Source organism: Amphiprion ocellaris, chromosome 16 (genome assembly GCF_022539595.1).
Source record: "Amphiprion ocellaris isolate individual 3 ecotype Okinawa chromosome 16, ASM2253959v1, whole genome shotgun sequence".
Lineage (NCBI taxonomy): Eukaryota > Metazoa > Chordata > Actinopteri > Pomacentridae > Amphiprion > Amphiprion ocellaris.
In genome coordinates, this window is record NC_072781.1 from 18707404 (window position 1) to 18729626 (window position 22223).

A 22223-nucleotide genomic window follows, 5' to 3' on the forward strand; every position below is an offset into this window, starting at 1 on the left:
AACTTCGGAGCTCACAGTGAGTGTGGAAACTGGGTAAGGAGGGCAGTGAAGAGCGGTGGAAAGGCGGACTGATGACAGCTGTCAGTGTGGACAAAAACACCGCCAATCTCTGAAGAGAAGCCGAATGGCGCTCCCCTGAAGCTCCAGGAGAAAAGGGACAGGACCTTGGCAGCATTGCGGGTTGTTTAAAGGTGTCGCGAAGGTAACGCTGTATTTTTTGGGCTGGGAAATATGACGGGAGGATCAGTGCCAGTTTGCCCTGTCTGTCTCAGGAGAGTCGAGGTTAGCCCCACTGGCTATCCAAGCTAACTACCCAGCTAAACTGGTCAACTAGGTTTGGCTGGCCGAGATTGTTTTCGGTGCTGGGGTCATTGATTTGGGAAGGACACGTTTGGATAGTCGTCATTTTTATAAGCGTTACCTTCAATGGAGACGCAATGAGAACCTTATAAGGTAACTTTTTAATGAGAATTCCGGGAGGACAAAATGCTAGTTAGCACTCCTAGTTAGCTAACCAGAGAGCTGGCTAACCGTAGTAAACGTTAGTGTTAGTATATTTAGCTTGCTAACGCTAACGGCTCAGTACATTGGTGTAAATGAAGTTTTAACCTAGCTAAGGTCGTTGCTATCCCCTTTCCTTACAGCACATGGTATAGAGAGACTAATGTTGGCTTTGTTAGTGGGTAGAAACTGGACGAGGTAGCGTTAATATTTCAGTAACTTATTCCAGCTGGTCGGTTGACGATAGCTAATAATAATTTATCATCCTGTCGTTCGGCGAGATGTTTATGAATTCATTCAGTCGCCCGCGGCGTTTTTGACGCTTGATTTAAAATTTTGGATCCACGGGGTTTAGATCATCAGACGTCTACAAGGAGTGCTCATGTGTCGCTTGGCTCCTCTGACTCAGCCGGGTCCTGATCTAGGCGTTTTCCTCCGTGTCTGTACCAGTTAGCCATGGTGAGCTTTTGTCTACTGACCTGTTAACTCTGATATTGCTTGGATGTCCAGCAACATATGCCATTATGTTGATGACGTGGGGTATTATTAAACCACCAGGCTTTGTCAGTGAACAGCCGCTGGCTCAGATCAGTTTCAAATTAATAACTTGTGATTGCTTATATGATTGCTGTTTCTGTAGATTTCATTACTTGTCTTTTATTGAATTGTGTTCCTATGCTAATTTGTGAAGTTGCAGAGGTCCACACTAAAGCTGGTTAATGTCACCCACAACTGTTTATCCAAAGCTCTTGTAGGTGCCATACATGAGTGACTATCTGTTTTTGCAGGAATGGAAGCAAGAGATAGGGCGTGCATGGATTGTGAGTGAGATTGGACCGCTTAAACCATGCTCAATAAAGTGTTGTCCAATTGCATGTTGCATGTCGCCAATTATTCTAACATTTGGTTTTGTTGGAACCTGTTGAAATAATTTGCATATGCTTTTTTTTCCCTCTAGATTTTTAAAAACAGTCCTGTGAATATTTCGGCTGTGTACAACATTGGTGGAGCTACAATTTCAGTGGAAACATGGGGACACAAGGCTCTGGTAGAAAGCGTGCTCCTCTAAAAGATCGATTCTCAGCAGAAGATGAGGCTTTGAGTAGTATTGCTCGGGAGGTAAGTTCAAACTCCATTACACGCACCCCATTTTGAAGCATACTGTGATGATACATTCTCCCTATATTGCTCCATTTATGCATTGCTGAATCAATGTGAATATGATTTCATCCAGTTCAGACATTCTTGTTTAGCTTCATCCTGATAATGGGCTCTTCAAACATAGATAGAGAATTGATTTGTCATTTTCAGATGTTTTATTTGCTTAGCAGCACCATCACATTTTAAAATATGGGTAACCTGAGTAGACCATTGAAACTATTATCATCACTCATATGGTTGGCCACCATTGCTCTATCGCTGAAAGAGAGACCCTTTGAACTAAACATAATATTATTGCCATTACTTAAATAAAAGAGAATTGTTCATTCATCTTCCTGCTTTTTAGCTGTGCAGACAATTGCAAAAAAAATGCAAGTATTGTAATTTATTTATAGAACTAAAAAAAACAAATACCTGCAACAATCAAAATGTATTCAGCCTTTAGTGAATAATTTGTTTCAGTTTATACTAAGCATGTAGGTATGTTATAGTGATTGTAAATTAACCACTATCTCTCTATAGACAGTAGTTTAAAAAAATTTTGTCAGTTTAAAATAAACAAACAGAAGTTTTAAGCTTGTGGTCAGCAAACATCATGAACAGATACATAGATGAACACCAAGAGATGTTTGATGATTTGTCAGTGTTTTTCAAAACCCTGGCTAATAAAAACATTACATAGGTCACAATAATGAAATAATGAAAATGAAGTTACATATGAAATAGAGTTAGCTAGTTCTGATAACAATCAAGCATAGTTTGCATGGGATATATCAAAATTTAGGCTTGCAGGTTTTACATCAAAATTTGGTTTTGTACTTTGTCTCTTTGGCAAGTTATGCTAATTTGAAATTTGGTGGTCAAAGTTGTATCAGCAAATCGTCCTTTGAAGCACACATTTATATGTGAATGCTGCAGTTTTCCTAGAAAATTTGTGTTTCAGCCCAAGCAAGTAGAGACAGCTGGTTTGGACTACAGAGAAATTAACTTCTCTTGTAGTGTTTTTGTTCGGGGGGGGGGGGGGGGACATGGGCAGAAGAGAGAAGCTGCCTGGCTTGTAACGACATGCCCTGGGATTATTCCATTTTGCTCTACTGCAGGCCTTCCATTCCTTTGGTTTTTTGCAGAATAGCATGTGGAAAAACGTAATGCAAAGATCGTTTTTCATAGTTAAAAGGTTTTAAGTTTGATAGGAACAGCTACAATAGGCATACTGCATATTTTGTTTCAGTTTTGAACAGGAGAAATATTTTTTTTGTCCTTCAAAAGCAAAAAAAATAAGCAGCTTTTCATAAATATTTGGCCTGGCCTCTGTTAGGGGCAAAATCTATGACGTTTAAAAGTTGTGCAGTGCCTCATTCTTAAGCACTAAGCGCAAGGCTCCATTTGCTCTCTTTATAGTCATGCAGGCTGATCATAGAAACATGAGTCATCTGACCCTCCCAGGCAGGTCCTAAATCTGAATCTCTTTGTGGAGCAAAGCAGAGATTAGATCAACTGTGCAGGGAGTTCAGGGGGTCAGGATCTAGCTTGTTGCACATCACTGTCCTTCCAAACAAATCTTCAAAACACTGCAGCTTCTACCTCATGGCTAATAGAAGTTACAGCCTGCCTGCCTGTGCTTGGCACGGAGCACTACAGAGAATGACTGTGAATTTGAGCCTGCACCGTCACCAGGCTAGTACTGTGGCCTCTTACATTACTGGCCAGTCAGTTTCTTGAATACCAGCAGCCGACTTACAAATCCAACAGCAGCCAAGAGTGAGAATTAGATGATCGTCTCATACCTGTTGTCTCTCAGAATAGGATCTAAGGGAGCTAGTGGTGCTTAAACAAGACAGTGATTGATGTTGCTCAGTATACAGAGGGAGTATCTGTGCGTAACCTGTAGTCTATAGTCCATATGATTTAATGATTGATATCGACAAGTTACTGTTGCAATGGAAAGTTTTGCGCTTTCACTTTCATTGTATGGTTAGGTCTTTCAGTCAGCTGAGAACAAAACAGTACTGTAGCATTTGTCAGTAAGTTTATGGTCCCATGGATAGGTGCTGGATTATCATCAAGGACTGCCAGGTTAAAAAGACTATGCAAGGAATTTTTCTAAAAAGTTGTCTTGTTAAAATTGTAATGACACAAGAGAGATACAGTTTTTTGTAGCGTGGACTAATATAGTACATCTAGAGTGACTGTATGGACCTATTTTTACACTGCATTGAATTATTTTGAATTGACATGATCAGGCACTAAGTTTGATATCTGTTGTTTCATTGCAGCCGACAATAAAATAGAGTATGCTGAGATTATTACATAAAATGTAGCGTTTACATGTGAATTTTTATTATTCAGGATGTTAAATTATTTGTCAGAGTTTCCCAGAGTTCTGCACTTTCCATTTAATAATTTAATATGTATTTAATTGTATGTTTGTACAATGCAACTTCTGGCTCACTTTTTATCGTGGAATATTGTAGACAATTTGTGTTATTGATTAATGTGCTGGTTACATTCTTGATTAATTATGCCATTTCTCACATTTTCCCAAAGCCCAGATGTTTAGAAGTGTATTTTCTTAGATCAATAGTCCAAAAACCCAAAGAGTATTTTTTAAACATCATGTAGGTGACACTAAACAGAGAAAAGGAGGAAATCATGTTAGATTTTTCTTTTTTATCAGAGTATTCTTCTGAAATCTGTCTTCTTTTATAGGAATTGGAACTACCTTAAACAGAAGTCGATATTAGCTGCTATTTGGCGTACTCTTGTCGCTACTGAGTCAGTGCCTCAGGTGATCATATGGTGGATTGCTGGACTCTTATTGCTTAGTGTGGGAGGTGTGTTTAATGGTGAACTTCTGCTGCTCAGGTTACCTTCTCAGACCCACGATGTGACTCAGAGAGCTGGGCCCGGATGGGCCAGTCTATAGATAGGACAGAGACAGAGAGCTCAGCTGTGCTGCTGTGCAGAGCAGGTCATACTGTCAGACAGCTCAACAGGTGCAGAGCACACAGCCAGCCGTCTCTTTTGCTTTCTCATTTAGTTTCTCTCCTCGTGCACTTGCAACTTTACGTCCCTTTTCACCTTGTACAGAGCACAGTGCATAAATGCAGGTTTCATTGGAAGTCAGCAGCTTGGTCCTATAATAAGAGTAAGAGCGTGCAGAATTTTTATGGGTTTTATTTTTTTTTCAAATCTTTTGTTTACATTTATTAAAATTATTCACTCATCATCCCAGTTTTCACCAAACTGTATCATCCTGGGTTGTGATTTTCACTAGAGGCATCTAGATTTTTAATAACTTATAGTGCTCTTGGGCATCTGTGATATGGATCAGAGTTTTTTTATTTACCTAAATGCTTGATTTAGAGCCTTTGAAGTTTGGCCCACCTTCATTTTAATAAGTTACATGTTCGAAATATTGAAGGACTTTTCCCCATCGTCATTTTACTCATTGAGTTAAGGTTGATTTGCAGCAAATAGATGTTTGCCATCTTAAACAGTAAAAGTGAGGGCTAGCACTGATGAATTACAAAGCTGCTTCGTGAGTGTTTTGTTCATTGATCTTTGCTAATGAGGAAATAGAGACGAGAGGTAACAAATTTGATACTGTCACAGCTTAGCTAATATTGTCAACTCCAGTGTGAGAACACATCAGTCACCACTGTGACCAAATAATTTCTCACACTCTTACTCTAATTTTCACTTTCATGTGGAGTGGCATGTTTGCATTGTTGAACCCTTTAAGGACAGCAGCCCAGCAACACTAGCAGGTTTTCACTGGACAGCACACTGTGGAATAGGGTAAAGAAAAAATCAGAGATTTGATTGGTTTTATGTTAACTAATGCTGACCATAAAGTATGCTGGATCAGCTTAGGACATCTCTAGGTTTCACTGATTGTCAGGATTTTGAGATAAGCTATCTTGTCACTGTAAAACAAGATGGTTGAGTTGTGTTTGTTCACTCCAGGCTATTATCGAAACAGGAATAACCTATACCCACAGGCCTTCTCTTCTGGCAGTGCAGATAAGAAATTGCTGGAATGCTGACAGCGTTTCTGTGCAGTGAGATACTGTACACACTACCCCCAGTATTTATGGACTGTCTTTTAGTCCGAGATAAAGGGCTGGATTCCATGACCAAGTGTGCCTTTCTTTGTTGTTAGAATGTTTAGTTTCAGAGCATGTACAGTATGCAATTGGTGATAAAGATGTAATGGAAGGATAGGCTGCGTAGTGACCTGTATGACTCCACAGGGCTGTGCAGGGGTTGCTTAAATTAGTCCCTTCTGCTGAGGTATTCCATAAAATTAGCTCCTGCTCATATTGTGACTCAGCTGGGCTAAATTGTGTGACAACTTGTATCACTTTTTCCATTAGACTTACGTTTAGCTTTTACTCCGACTTGTTATTGCTCCAGGGTCAGCTAGTTAGATATTGTGAAATCGCCTCTATGTTTACAGGCTGAGCAGAACTAAGCCTTGTTTGTGCACTATTGGCATCTCCCCCATGAGGGCTTTAAATTAACCGTCCTGAGGTTGATGGTTAGCATGTCGGTGATGAGGCATCCTAAGCACTCAGATGACCACAGAGCTTTGGCTCACAGATGAAACTGGTCAAGCAAATGTCCACTGTGTACGTATCTATGCAATGTCCACTATATAGAGCAAGTTCAATAAAACTGAAAAACACTTCAGACAATATTAACGTGTTTTGTTTTTTGTTTTTTTTACATAGGCTCATAGGATGAACACTTAGATTTCTTTAAAACCAAGGTGTCAGTGTTTTCCAGTGGGTCAACTGTGTAATTAATTATTTAATCTACTGTTTCTGAAATGTCTCAAATATTTGCTTGCCATTACTGTGCTGCAATTTATTGTCACTAAAATATTCAGTCAATATATAATCAAAATGTGCAGTGATACTAGTATAATTTTGCTAATATTTGTTCATATATCAGCCTGGCAGATGCAGGGGTTGAGCTGTTTTTGATAAACTGTGATATTCTTAGTGAGAGGTGGTATGTTGTTTTGAATATTCAGTTGTTTAAGTGAGTTTGAATGATAGTATTAACTCCTGCAAATAGAAAAGCTAGTATAGACTTGACACATTGTGATGCTACACATAAATATTGTATGGTCAGTGCTGTAATCTAGATGGTACATCTCAGAAAACAGCAGTTTTGTGTCTTTTTGAGTTATTTTTCTTTAATTCAATATATTTTAACAGCAAACCACAGTGTTTGTGTACATCTATGCATTGTCAAGACAAAGTCAACATCTTCATCAAAAAATGTTTTTATTGGTCTTGTTAATGTCATTTACAAGCAAGTAAGTAATAAACTGAAATCAACCCTTTGTCCACATTTTCCATTCCTTTTCCATTTTCATTACCCTTACAGGAAACAGATGTGTTGAATACCCAAATATAGTAGTATGAATTCTGCTGTTTGATTATTTTTTTGATTGACGCATTTCCCTTTCTTGTGTATTTCTTGTGCTCATTGGGTGTGTCTGCAGACAAAGGCACCTTTACAAGTTTCCTTTCATGGCTGACAGGTGTGTTCATGTTGTGTCTCACAGGCGGAGGCGAGGCTGGCAGCCAAGAGGGCAGCTCGAGCAGAGGCCAGAGATATTCGAATGAGGGAACTGGAACGGCAGCAGAAAGAGGTATATAATGCAAAACGGATCTGGTGGACAAAGATCCGCTGTGACTATCAGTCAACCCATCACGCAAGCTAATATAATGCCCTATAACTGCTCCCCTCCACACAGATCAGCTGTTTAAACATGGGAATGCACTGTTTTTCTTCTCCTCCATATGTGTTTTATTTTTTGACTGTCACAATGATTGCAAGCTGCACATCTGTATCTATAGTCAAGGGTGCAGAGAGCTGTTTGGCTCCATGCAGTGAAAGTAATTTTTAGATTAGTGCTGCATGTCCACAGATCAAACCAAAAGTTCTATTCCTGCAGTAAATGTCACCCAGTTTTTTACGTTTCAGCAGTTTTGAGTGAAGTATGATTGTATGTTTTTCCTGGCGTTTCTCCCTGTGTGCAGCTTTCTTACCACTCATCCAGCAGTAGCAACAAAAAATGGGGTCAGATCCACCAGTGGATGGTAGGCAAACCGAGGGAGTGTTGTAGCTTCCATTTCCACTAACGCAGCCTGTTGTGTGGGATTGAGCCCCAGTCAACCCTGACCACTTAGTTACACTTGACTCACAGACTACTCTGTACCTCACTGTGAAAATATGCCTCAACAGTGTATTTGCTTTGGAGACATCATAATCTGTGACTGTATTTGTAGAGCTGGCTTTGGCCTTTGACTTTATTTAGGGTGGGTGAGCCTGCATGCAAGGAGGTGGTTTGAATGCGTAACTGTACTCCTGTGACCTCCAGCTACTGCAGAAATGATATTTTTGAATGTTTGTGAACCACTTTTGTATGGAATTAATCCGTATGTGTGTTTGTGTATTGATACCAGAAAGAGAAGAAGAGCTTTAAAGTGTTTGCCATTAGATGAGGAAAAAATGTGTAATATATTAGCTGTTCTTGTATATAAATAATCCTTCTGTTGTGCTTAAAGCGGCTAACATTTCCAAATGTTTATGACATCCATTTGGTGATAAACACACACGAGTTGTTTTGCATGGTTTGGGTTTTACATATATAGCAACTGTTGAGAGTTGCAGCGACCTTTCTACTTTCTCTCTATAATTCTTACCAACTTTCCTTCCTGACTCCAGGCTGACACAGAAAAAGCCAGATCCTCTAGTAGTAGTAGATCCAGCAGCCGTCATCGCCGGGTCTGTATCTCCCCCACACATTTCCTCTTTCTCTCTCTTTACTTCCTTTCTTCTTTCTTCTTTAATCCTACAGTTAATCTCTCATCACCCATGTTTCACTGTCTGCTTTTCTGCTGTGACTCCATGTTTCCACATTAACAGGGGCTGGATGATGATGTCATGTCAGTCCGCAGCTACAGGGTGCGTACATAATACATCCATGCCAGCTTTATTAAGACTTCACTCTCATAGGAGCACACTGATGTGTGAAGCCATTGTTCTTATTAGGGCAGCACTCGTTAAATACAACATTTGGGTGCGCTACTTCTGTTTGGTAGTGTTCGTGTGTTGCTCTACTTTTTTTTCAGAAGATTTCTGTTGATGTTTTACTTTGTTTTTTATTTGAAGTCAACATCATCAGCAATACGTGATTTGGGGTCTAGCAAGAGTCGATCCAGTTCCCGTAGAAAAGACGCCTTGGTGGGTTGTGTGTGCATATGCGTGTGAGCATTATGTAGGCTGAATACCTGGATTATCTGCATGAAGCCAGAGCTCAGCTATGGCTCAGTAGAACTAACTATTTATTTAAGTGCTTTCTGCTGCATAGAAAGTGATTGTATAGAGATAGTTAACTTGGTTGTTGTTCCCAATTTTGATCAGATGTCAACCAAACTGTTAGTTCTACCTTTTTTTTTTTAATTTTTACATGGGAGATTTGAATTTCACACATAGAAGTTGCTGCTGGATATATTGGTATATATTTCTGTTCCATGATGGATATCTTGTATCATTAATACAGATTGCTTAACTTTGTGATTCTGATTAACTGATACCAAGATTTGGTGTCAAAACTTTTCATATAATACATTACATTGACATAGTGCTGGAAATGCATGTACACTGACACGGAGAGATTGGGCCAGTTATAAATTAGAATCAGTGAAAGCTGCACCAAACAACTATGTGAGAATTGCAGCATAGGCATTGCTAATAGCTTTCTAAAATGATTTGTGTGCATATTTTGTATGTATATACATGTGTGTGTGTATATACATCTGTATGCATGCATAGAAGTTGCCCTAACAATAGAGCTGCAATGACTAATTGATTAGTTGTCATCTGTTGAATTTATCACCAACTATTTTGCTAACTAATGAATCAATTTGAGTATTTTTTTTAAGTCATCTGATACCATTTTCTTAAATTTGATTATTGTTTTTTTCCACCTCTGTGATAGTAAAGTGAGTATCTTCAGTTTGTGGACAAAACAACACATTTGAGACCATTATCTTGGGCTTTGGTAAACACTAATTGACATTTTTCACCAATTTGTGCCATCTCATAGATCAAACAGCTAGTTGATCAATCAAGAAAAGTAACTTCAGGAAAAGATTATTTGACACTGGAAATAACCGTTGGTGCAGCCCTACCTAACTGCTACCTAACTGCTTCTCAAATGTTTTCGATCTTCTTCTGATCATAATGCTTGTGATTCCTGGTCTCTCTTCAGTCTGATGGCCTCTCCATTAGCTCCACCCTCAAGAGTTCCCGCTCCACTGTATGTAACTATCCACTGATCATCCATTTATCACTATCGGTTTTATTTTTTTAGTTCCGTTGTCTCATTTTAGCTGTTTTTACATTTTTTCTGGGCTGAACAGAGTTCTGTGTACAATGACCTGCATGGCCATAAAAAGGCTTCATCCAGCTCTTCGAGGAAGGACCTGCTGGTCAGTTTACTCCTTAGTATCATTGCCTTGGCTGCGACCTCAAGCATGGAGGCAGTGTAGACTGATAATAGTGGTTTGCAGTGGTGATAAAAAGTTAATTGACTTCAACTTTGATAGGACAGACTAATCACTACTTTATGAGGTGACCATTAGATCATGCAGTGTTAATGTATTGGAAATGGACAGTAGTCCAATACTTGAGGGTAAAATTTTAAATGCCAGTGCTTGTTTGAGATCATATTGTGTTACTGCCCTTCCAGACTGGACTGTACCATGATCAAAGGAACTACACCAGCCTTACGAAGACCAAACCACCGCCTCCACCCTCAACTTCCACCTATCAGCCACGGGTTGGTCCTCCTGTCAGTGCTGTCCAACTTTTAGTTGAAGGACACGCAGTGAAACTAGAGCCAGCTGAAGCTGTATATTCCGCATATGTATATCTGCATGGTGCAGTTTATTAGATATCTATATGCCAAATATAGATGTTGCATAACTACAATAATTGATATTGTTTGTGTCATGAAGTAATCAGAGCGAGAAACAGGCCAGTTGTGCATAATGTCGCTTTGTTTTGACGCAGCAAGCCAAAGCTTGACTTTCAGATTCAGATCTCCTCGCAAACACTTCTTACAGTCATTTGACTTTATGTAAATTACTTGCTGACTGACAATGGTTGTGTGTCACCCGGGACGGTCTCACCTCATCTCACCAATGTTACAGGGTCAGCAAAACATTCATCCTGTTTTTACTTCCTGCTGCTCTTTAGTTTCTCTTCACCTCACATTCCTACCACAGCATCCTTCTTTCCTTTAAACTGGCATTTCCCTGCTGCCCTCCTCTCCTACAGGCCACCACTTCCTCGTCCTCCACCACCAGCACGGGGCTGTCTCGCAGCTACAGCATGGTCAGTTTCTGTCCACTGAGTAGCCAGCATCTCTCTGCATGCCTCTAGTTACCTTCAGAAGCAGACCTTCCCCCTTACTTGTGGACACACATGTGATAGGATGCCCAGGGTGGCTGGGACTGCTTATATTTAGCTCCTGGACGCTCAGAGCACTTGGCTAGAGGCAGAGATTTGCTCTTCAGTCTGATAAGACAGGAGTTTGTGTGAAGCCAGGGCTTTGGTTTTAGAGCACTGAAATGAATGGCCTTTTTGATGTTAGAGAAAAATATGTTTTCTGTGTATTACATGGCTCTCGGGAAGCCATTCTACTCAACTTACTTAGCTAGTCTGTCAAAGATTATGCTCTCTCTCGTGTTTTGCTGAGTCCTGCATTGTCTCCCACGTGTGCCCTCAGGCCTCTATTTACGACGACACTGGTCTGTACGGCTCAGGCTACAGTTCAAAAGCTGTAAGTCTTCTGAATGTTTGCCAAACAGTGTTTTTTTGCATTGTCACCCCACAACAGCTTACTGTTGTGCCTGTGGCCTGACGTCTGACTTCATGTTGATCTTGTATCCTACCCTCCTCCTCCCATTCACAGCCCTCTGAATACAGCTGGTACTCCTCTGGAGCCAGCTCCACTCGCAGCAGCCCTGTGGTGAGCACCTTAAAACCACTGCTACCGTGCATGACCTCACAAAAACACCCACAGCTAACAGGCTTCCACTCGCCCCCTCTCACCATCAGACCTCCCTTCTGCTCTGGATAATGTTGAAAACTACAACGACATTGTTGATAGACGTTGTGTGACGAGTGTGTGAATTATAAGTTTCTGCTAGATGGGCTACAATGTTGTAGCAACGTTGTCCCGTATGATTTATTTCCAGTTGACACGTTTGACCAAATCATCTTAATTGCATGAAATGGCATTATAGAGTTACAGTCTTTAGTGTAACCCAATAATCTCTTTAATACAAAGACTTGGATGTCTCCGGATTGCCGTTATGCTGTTTGAACAAGAAGTGTGTGTTAGAGAAAGCTTTGGGCATGCAGCCTTATTACATTAGTTTGGCTCCTCATCATGTCTGCGTTTTTCTGTATGTGTGCGTATTCCTCTCAGTCTTCCTCAGATGATGATACTGTCAGCAGTGTGTCCCAGGAACGCTTCAACAGAGGCCGGAGGGACAGTGCGGTGAGCTGTAGTAACTGGGCTGCACAAAATCTGCTCTGACGCAGTAGCCACAAGTAGTTAATGAGCTAGATCAAAGGTTTTTCATCTGTTTCTTTTACTGTGTTGTACTGGGTAAGAGTATTGGCGTGATGCACATCACACGTGTAGATGCCTTGACCTTGAAGAGTGATTTCTGACTAGTTGTTTATGTCGTAGTTTTCGTTCTTTACTTTTCTGCCTGACAAAATGTCCCTCCTTGACTTTTCTTACTCTTTTTCTCTGCCTCAATGTCTGTCCTCTTCATCCTGTGTGTGCTGTTAATAGTGCTCAGACTTCTCAGACATAAGTGAGTCAGCTGCTGATTATTTCAGCCGCTCCAACCGAAGGGGCAGTATTGTGTCTGACCTTGATGATTTGAGCATTCCAGATTTGGACACTGTAAGTGGCTGGAAATGCAGTGCAACTCCAACAATGAAATGAATGAAATGGGTGAAATAACTGATGCATGATTGAAAATAACATTTGATATTGGAAACTGATCCCACAGAGTGTGTTTTATAGACACCTCCATAATCTATAGTTTATAATATGTAGTAGAGTGCTTTAAGGGTAGCTCAAGAGGTTGTGACTGCAGCACTGCAGTGCTTAGCAGCATGGAATTAGAGAAATTATCTTCTTTAACAGAGCTGTGTAATTAATTTGCTTGTTTGGTTGTCAGCTCTGTACAAGTTATGAACATGCAGCAGCACTGATCATATTAACTTATGAACTAACTACCTGATTTACAGGTGACGGCTTGGAGCATGTCCATAAAGGATGGGTGATCTCACAGTAGTCTGTTTCTTATTTTGAAGTATTTCCTTTCTTTCTTGTAGCTGGACGAAAAATGTGACAAGCAGTATTCAGATTACAGTCGGGTAAGTGCAGCATTATTTTGTACCTCACTAATCACTAAATAATCTAGAAGTTTTCATGTCTTCAGTTTAAAACTCAGCCATATAGGTGCCACTGCAACAGATTTCCTAAACAATGTAGCTACACAATTGGGTGACATGGTGTACCAGGTCCAGCAGCACATTCTACTTTATATTACATTATGAATAAAAAAGAGAAATGTGATGAATGTACAGCTGTGTATTACACATGTAATTGTAGTGGTGAATGAGTCAAAGCTGAGGTTGACAGAAATCTGTCCTAAACCCTTCCCATCAGACAAGTACAGGCATATGCACATGCTTCAAACACACACACAACACAAGCTTGATTGTAAATATGAACTTTAACATGAAATTGAATTAGCCAACTGCTGTAGTTGTCAGCCAGAATTTGACTTGAGTATATGAAAAATTTGAGCTTTAGCTGTAAATTTTGGAGAGACCGCACTGTCTGACTGGAATTTGGAAAACTAATTGGCTACAGGGTTGATAGGCTAGCCTGATTATGTTGGAAAAAAAATTAAGTAAATGTGTTATTCAAAAGACACTAGTTTAGCATGTTTTGCCATGTTGCCATGTGTTAAAGGGTCTGTTTTTTGTTGTCCCAATGCACATTTTCGATATAACTATATATTTCTATAAATAAAAGTTAGCCTCTCTCCCATGCCTGCACTATATTTGGCATCATATTGTAAAGAAATGCATTTATTGCACTGACTTACAGACAGTAAACAAAGCTGTGTGAAAATAAGTTTCTCTTTTAGATTCTTAGTTGTCCTTTTTTGGTTTGCTTTTGAGTGAAGGCAGTTATTGATAATGCTAGAAAAGCAACTTTTCCTACAAGATTTTCTGCCTTTAATTTAGGTTTTTCACCATGTGAAGGGGTGTTCATGTCCGTATGTGTTTGTAGAACAACCAATAGGAACAATGTTCTGTCTTTGAAAAGATCTGTGATTGGCAACATCTCCTGTTATGGGCTAATTTTTCTTTGGCCTAAAAACTGAATCAAGAGGAAGTGTAGAAGTCTAATTTTCATTTTCAGACTGCTTGGTGCTGGAATTTTTGTCCAGTGACATCAACAAAATACTGCCTTCCCCAGCTTTAAATCTCACACTGAGCTGTAAATTGATTTCTATGCCATATTATGCAGCTGTAACCATGTAACCACTAGAAGCATCATCTTTCTGTCATACACACAGTCTGTGGGGATGGTGAGCTTGTTTGTCAAGTTTATACAATGGACTTTAGCACATGACAAAGACAGCGTCTGCTTCACAGTGATTTGAACAGGGGAAGGATCACTCAGCTGTGCAGTATCAGATGATGGTGGTGAATAACATGTTGGTGTCGTGTTGCATTGTGCTGTGCTGTTCTGTGTTTTGTGTGTATGTGTTTCTTACTGGGGTTCTGGTGCATTTTGTGTCCTCAGCCATCTTCCCGCTGTGCCACCCCGGGCCTCTCAGCGGCCACCTTGGCATCACTGGGTGGCACCTCGTCACGACGAGGTAGCGCAGACACTGGTAGTGTCTATGAACCCGACACCAGCCTGAGTGAACTTAGGGTAAGGTGTTCACATGCACACAGTGTCACCATTATTCCACCACGTTCCTGTCTGATAAGAAATGCTAGCACATTAAATTGTACTTTGAGTTTAACATAGCTGTTGTTAAATAAATGTTTGTGTCTTTTATGTAGTCATACACTTGTTCTGCATATGAACCTCCCACAGCATCACCTCTGTTGTTCCCTCCCTGCTATTCTTAGTGTCCGCTTTAACCATTTTTCTATATGTATGCATGGGAGGACTGGATGTGTCCAGTGAAGCTGTTTCTTATATCTGGGTGGTCATGTGTATGTCAGCTGAACTGTCTTTGAGATGGCAGCACGGGTGCTTTGTTATCTCTCCCTTATACTTCCCTCGACCCTCTCTGAGGCCCCGGTTCACCCCCAACCATTCCTTCCATCTGCTCTACAGGATATCTATGAACTAAAGGACCAGATTCAGGATGTAGAAGGGCGGTACATGCAAGGGCTTAAAGAGCTGAAGGTAGAGGGGCTTGAGCTCACAGCATGCCTTCTCTTTTCCTCTGGGAGCAGTATGGCATCACTAACCCTCACTGCCTCCCCACTCACACCCCTCCGCCCCCTCCTCCTGTAGCGCCTAATACCACAGCCGTGTCTTTGCGTGCTCCCAGTCTGAATTGCGTAATGACCCTTTTCTTCTGCATGGTCTTCCCTCTCTTCCTGTTTTGATCTGAGTTGAAGACACTCCCACAGTGCTGCTGGGTTCAAACTTGTAAGAAGAAGAGTAACAAGCTCCACCTGCTGACCAATAACAGTTATTAGAATTCTTCCAGCCAGGCTTTCATTGGCACAGTGTTGGATGGCCTTCTGGCTGACTGACTTCTACAGTCACCTTCAACAAGTTCACGTTCTCTCTGAAAGGACACTGTATGTTTTGTAGATTAGATTAGTTTACTAACAACCCTGACTCATGGCTTGTTCTTGATAGAGTTTGATGCAGCTGTTGCATTTAAACTGGATTTCTTGTTTCCTGGTACACTCCTAGTTCTCTCTTTCAGATCCCTTTTTCACTCCACTGCCTTGTTTCACTCCTGAAAGTGATTCAACGCATAATGACTCATTCTAGTGACTAGGCATATTAGCCAACAATGGCTTGTTCAAAAGAAAAATAGCATAAAAGATGGACAGAAGGATACCTTTCCTTAACCCTCTGAACCTCAAGTAGTTTTTGAATGTTTTTTTTTTTTTTTGGCTCTGGTCACATTTTTTACTTACTTTGGGCTATAAAGTCTTGCACCTCTGTGGGAACAGCACAACTATGGCTACTAAAACAGATTTGTTTTTTTTTTTTAAAGTAGTAAGAAAAATAAATAAGAAAAATGCTATACATCAATTTTTTCCAGTATTTATTTTATAAAAATTAAAAAACACAGCTGGAACCAACATGTCCCACATTTCACTTTTTAAGTGACCATAGGTGTTGAACTGATGATGTTGATCTACATACTGTTGATATTTCACTATTTATATTTTAATGTGTTTCTATGCTTGTTTTCCATCAACTCTGTGTAAACACACCCTGCAGTTGAGTTGATGCAAACGGTTTATTTTTTAAGACATGTAGAATAAAGTGATAACGATGAAATATTAAGATTTTAAGCTTAGCTATGCATGTCTCCCATGATTACTTCAAGGACTGTCAGAAAGTCCAAAATCAGATTTTTAGGGTTCAGAGGGTTAATCTTATATTTCAGGGCACGTGTAGTTTGTTTTAACCATTTGTGTTAAATGTGTGTATAAATACTAATTATTTTTATACCCGAGAGACCACCTGATGCATGTAGGTGAGCTGTGTCTTCAGTCACTTTGCTGTGTTAACACATTTCCGACCTTATCAGGAGTCACTAACAGAGGTGGAGGAGAAGTATAAGAAAGCCATGGTATCGAACGCACAGCTGGACAACGACAAAGCCAACCTCATCTATCAAGCGGACACGCTCAAGGACGTCATAGAGGAGATGGAGGAACAAATGGCAGAGATGAAGAGGGAGCTGGAAGAAAAGTCAAAGGTGAAACACCTCTCAATCATGCAAAAGTTTTGACGTTTATTGTCATGCTTAACTACTTGTCAGTTTCATGTTGGTGAAGTTACAAAATATTTATGCAGAAGGGTTGTGTCTAAAATGTTCTGTCTGCTTTCAGGAACTAGAAAGACAGAAACACACATGTACAGTTCTGCAGCATAAGCAAGAAGAACTGAAAGAGGGAATCCGCCAGAGAGATGAGCTTATAGAGGTACAGCTGCCCTTGTTTTAGAAAAGCAAAATGTATCTGCCATTTCTACCACATCTGACCGCCATTCTGTCAGCACCTTTAAAGGTGTCGGTGCCTCTGTGCAGGCAGCAGAAGAGGCTCTGTTCTGCAGGAACTTGATAAGGATTGATTGGCACTGGCCTGCCTCTGTGTCCTCTCCCAGTCCACTACTCTGTCCCTTCTGACATTTAGCTCTGATCCATTGTTCTATCAAACTTTGAACACTGTCATTCATTCCTTTCTCAGCCGTATCGGCTTAAATTAGTCTTCTCACACAGTTTCACTACTTTGTACCTCTTATCTTTGTGTATTTATGTGCATTTTCCCTTCTTTTCTTTGTTCCATTCAATTTTCCCTGTTTTGCTCTTGTCCTGTGCTGTGCCGCCTTGTCACTGCTCAATACCACTCCAGGAGAGCCAGCGAATGCAGACTAAGTTAGATGCCCTCACCAGAGAGGTGTTTGACCTGCAGGAAACGATAAACTGGAAGGACAAAAAGATTGGGGTAGGAGGTCCCATGCGGGTGCTCTGACAGATTATGAGAGGCAATTGCTGGTTGTATTTTTCAGCTTTTAATCATAGTGTCTGTCCAGCTACTTTGCCTCTCATGCTGTCTGTGCATGATGGAGACCCTTAGGCATTAGCACTTAACTGAACCCATCCACATGCACAGTTTGGATTTTGCATGTCAAAATAACAGTTTTCAGTTCTATTCTGAATCTCAGCTAACGATGAAAGTGACTTTCAATGTTAAAACCTGCAGTGGTCAGCCTGTGAAAGGCAAATATTTTTAGCATGACATGCATGTTCCACTTGTGGATCAGTTAATTTGTTCGATCATGAAGTCAGTCTCCTTATGATGATAGCATAATCCTTAAATGTGGTTTTCAGAGTGCAGAATCAGAAGAAATCCCTCTCCCTCCTCACAAACTCACCAGCTCCAGAGTTCTACCTCTCCTCTTAACGTTGTTTCCCTTTAACCTTACGCAAAAGCATGTCTCTGCGTCTGTTTGTGTGCTGTCTGTTTCCCTCTCGTTAGCTCCAGGTGCACAGTGCATGTTTGTGCATGAGTTGTGTCTTGCTGTAGCGTGCAGTGTTGCATGTCTGTCCAGAGTCTCTCCAACCTCTCTGCCTCTTCTCCTCTCTCTTGTCTTCTCTCATCGGTGTGGCCAGGCCCTAGAGAGGCAGAAAGAGTACTTTGATTGCATTAGGAATGAGAGAGATGAGCTCAGAGATGAGCTCGCTGACATCAAGGGGAAGTCCAAAGCAGGAGAGGTAGGTGTTCCAAAAGGAGAAAAAAGGTTAGAGGAAAGAGTTGCTGGCCAAAAATTACTTTTTATGCCTTCCCTTTTGGTTGGGGCCGAGTCAGTCACCCAGCTTTTATGTTGTACTTTTTGCTTCTGGAGCTTTAGTTTAACACTATTTTCTGTTTTTGCCAGTCTTTTTCTAACCTGCTAGTTGTGTCTACCTCATGATATGATTATAATCTGTACTTGACTTTGACTACAGTGCACTATTTGAAATTACAACTGGACTTCTTGTTATTAAAGGATAAATACTGTAATTACTGTCCAAAGATGTTGCCATTGTAACAGACGCACAGCAGTCAGTGACAATATCTGTTATTGTGCACTGAAGCAGTAAAAGGACATAGAAAGCACTGCTAAAATGTCAGAGAGCTTTTGTGTAAATGGGTGTGCTCCAGATGTAGATGAATTTACATTTCTCACAGATTGCCCAAAGTTTAAATAAGCAGTATGAAGCCATACTTTTCTGACAACAACACCTGTAATAATATAAAAGCATTTTTGCACACCTGTTAAAGTCAACTAGAGTATTTTAAGTCAGTCATAAACATTAATGTGTATGAACATCAGTTTCTGGCCATATTTCAACATCCTCAAACCACCGACAATTCAGTGTTATTTTTTCAAAGTTTTTCTTGTGTGTGTTTTGGTTCCAGCATCACATCTCCATTCAGTCACAGTACCAGACTTTTGTTTTGTTTTGTCACTGTGACAGGATGGTATTATGTGAAAATGAGATACTCGTGTCCATTGTACAGTGCAGTTTTGCCAACAAAGTGACTGAAACCTGTACTCAGTAATCTGTGTTTGTTCACCACAGAAACACGGGCTGGTCATCATCCCAGACGGCACACCAAACGGGGATGTCAGCCATGAGCCTCTGTCCTCAGGGATCACGCTGGTCTCCCAGGAGGCTGCCCAGGTGCTGGAGTCTGCAGGAGAAGGTCCGCTGGGTGAGTCACACCATGTGTTTCCTGTCTAGAGAGGACGTTTACATGGATGGTAAATACACTGATCTGATGGGATGTGCATGTTTATGTCAGTGTCAGTTATCACTGATCATGCTGCACATGTTCCTGTTCGTTCAGCTGGAAAGTGCAGCAAAAAATAGCTGCAACATGTAATCAATTAGTCACGAGAAAGTAAATTAGTCATTAATTATTTTGGTAATTAAATCAGTTTGAGTATTTTTTAAAGAAAAAGGTTTAAATTCTCTGATTACAGCTTCTTAAATGTATTTTCAGATTTCTTTACTCCCTTGTGACAGAAAACGCAGTATTTTTTGGTTGACAAAACAAGACATTTGAGGACATCATTTTGGGCTTTTGGACACACTCATCAACATTTTACAGACCAAACAAAGTAATTAATAATACAGAAAATAATCAGCTGATTAATCAACAATGAAAATTATCTTAAGTTGCAGCCCTACAGAACACATTTCTAGTGCGCCTGAAAAAACACCAAACTTGTCAGCTTTTTACAGTAAACAACATCGGTTAAATTCATTTTCTGTGTGTTTTGCAGATGTCAGGCTACGGAAGTTGGCAGAGGAGAAGGACGAACTGTTGGCTCAGATCAGGAAGCTGAAGAACCAGCTGGAGGAGGAGAGACAGAAACACTCAAAGGTGGACAGTGCTTACACAGACGGAGAGAGGATGGAGAACGGTACAGATCTACACTTTATTGAGATGCAGAGTAAGTTCATCATCTACACATACGGAATTATCATATGAACTTCTGTTATATTTTCAAACTCACTGGTCTCTGTCTCTGTAGGAGATGCTAACAGACAGATTAGTGAATACAAATTCAAGCTTTCTAAAGCAGAACAGGAAATGGGTACAATGGAACAAAATGTAAGTTACAGAGAAATACTTTGTTAAACTAATAATTCACTCAATTAAAAATAGAAACATATACAGAGAGATGAAAAATAAGTTGAAGTGAACATTTTTCCTCCTTTTGTCTCCAGATTAACAGACTTGAAGGGCAAGTGTCCAGGTACAAGGCATCAGCAGATAACTCGGAGAAAATAGAAGACGAACTGAAAGCAGAAAAACGGAAACTGCAAAGAGAGGTAGAGACAAAAACAAACCTGCATTTAACAGCATTAAATATCTGCAGTCTGAATGTCTAACGTGTCTCTTCTGTTTTCCGTCACAGCTGCGCACAGCTCTAGATAAGATCGAGGAGATGGAGATGACCAACAACCACCTAGTAAAGCGCCTTGAGAAGATGAAGGCCAACAGGAACGCTCTTCTGTCACAGCAGTGAGGCAAGGCAGCGTCACCACAGAAGCCCTTAAACTCGCACCTCAGACCTCTGACTGCCAGACTGCATCTGGAGCACATTTCCATTTTCCGCTGTAACACTTTAAGATTTGTAGCTAACCAAAAACACTTAAAAACTTGTAGCACAGGCGAAAAACGGAACTGTGTCCTGTTTTTTTTTTTCTTTCTTTCTTTCTTTTTTTTTATTACCGGAAGCATTAGTATTGTCTGGCAAGCCGCCAGTGTTTTTGGAGGAATGACTCAGAAACCTGAATAATAAAACTCTAAAAGTTGCTGGGAGATCCATCTGAGGACATTTCTCTAGTCACTACTTCATTTTTCAGAGCTTTCTACTACATCATGTTATTCAAGGTTTAATTTCCCTCTGCCTGGGTGCTTGGCTGTACTTTTTGTGTATTTGTTTTGTTGTTTTTTTTTTTTTTGATAAGTTGCATGAATGAGAATAATGATGCTTTTAAAAGATTCAACCCTCGTGGCTCCTCAGGCCCCGCACCTTCCCAGCTTCCCCTCACACAGTGAAGTGCCTTTTCACACTAGGAGACTGGGGGTCTGCACCGCTCAATGAAATAATTGTTTTAACAGGTACGGTATGATGTATTTAAAAAGAAAAAGGTGCAGTCATTATTTGAAAATATATAGAACCAGCTTTGTCTGCTGCGGTTTCATTGAAATTTTTTCAGATATTTAAAAGATTTCTTGAAAATAAATGTGTAATTTACAGAACTGTGTATTCAATGTGGATCTTTGCTTTTTATAGGGCAGTTAATTCTGTCTGATGCTGAATCAAAGCCCAACATTTCATCAATCCACATTAATATAATTTTATTTACAGTGCACCAATTCACAACATAAGTCATCTTGGGGCATTTCACATATTAAGACCAAGACTTTATGAAATTGTAGAGAAAAGCTGAACAAATCCAACGATTCCCTTTGAGCAAGCACTTGGTGACAGTACACCACTTAGAATAGAAAAGAATGCAGTAGAATAGAATTCTTTTTATTGTAAATGCAATTATCCAACATCACACAATGTTGGATAATTGTGTCATGCTGGAATCAGACATCATCTGTGTCACCTGCTGTGTTTGCTCCTGACATTTTAGCACCATCTTCTGTTCAAATAAGAACGAGTCCAAAAAACATTACTTCAACTATAATTACTCCACCACGGAACATGGTAGAGTTATGTGATGATAACAGATTTGGATGAAATTTTCAGGGAAGGTCAGAAATGACACAAAAACCAATAGATTAGATTTTGGCAGTAATGTGGCTTATAATATGGATCTTTGGATTTGTTTAAGATTTCTGTATCATTGCAAGATAGCAGCACAGCATCACTGTAACTATGACTACAAGCGAACACTACATCAGCTGCCTGATGACGATCACATGATTGCGATCCTAGTACAAATCGACGGTTGCAGACCACAAAACTTTTAAACATTTCATCTATCAGAAATCATACAACTGAGCAACCTTGACAGAGTACTGCACTCTCTGAGTACGTTTCTTGTAAATGCAGTTATCCAACATCAGACAATCTTGGATAATTGCCATCACCCGTGTTACCGTTTGCTCCTGACATTTTAGCAAAATCTTCTGTTCAGATT

The 22223-nt window shown here is 40.2% G+C and overlaps 1 protein-coding gene across 12 annotated transcripts; it reads left to right on the plus strand.

The window, feature by feature from the left end:
- Positions 1–9: 9 nt before the first annotated feature.
- lrrfip2 (leucine rich repeat (in FLII) interacting protein 2) lies at positions 10–21335 on the plus strand. 12 transcript variants are annotated; one of them, XM_023277097.3, is made up of 27 exons: positions 10–202; positions 1460–1620; positions 7244–7330; positions 7722–7781; positions 8410–8469; positions 8611–8649; positions 8857–8928; positions 9959–10006; positions 10110–10178; positions 10439–10528; positions 11029–11085; positions 11480–11533; positions 11666–11722; positions 12185–12256; positions 12560–12673; positions 13111–13152; positions 14600–14731; positions 15146–15217; positions 16593–16763; positions 16897–16989; positions 17419–17511; positions 18180–18281; positions 19134–19266; positions 19841–20011; positions 20093–20172; positions 20289–20393; positions 20480–21335. In XM_023277097.3, the coding sequence occupies exons 2-27, from the start codon at positions 1531–1533 to the stop codon at positions 20588–20590; spliced, it is 2274 nt and encodes a 757-aa protein (XP_023132865.1). In that variant the 5' UTR covers positions 10–202; positions 1460–1530; the 3' UTR covers positions 20591–21335. The 12 variants fall into 12 exon arrangements, with proteins under 12 accessions (XP_023132865.1, XP_023132868.1, XP_054874556.1 ...); XM_055018579.1 differs by lacking the exon at positions 10–202 and adding an exon at positions 226–453; XM_055018580.1 differs by lacking the exon at positions 10–202 and adding an exon at positions 485–1322.
- Positions 21336–22223: the final 888 nt, after the last annotated feature.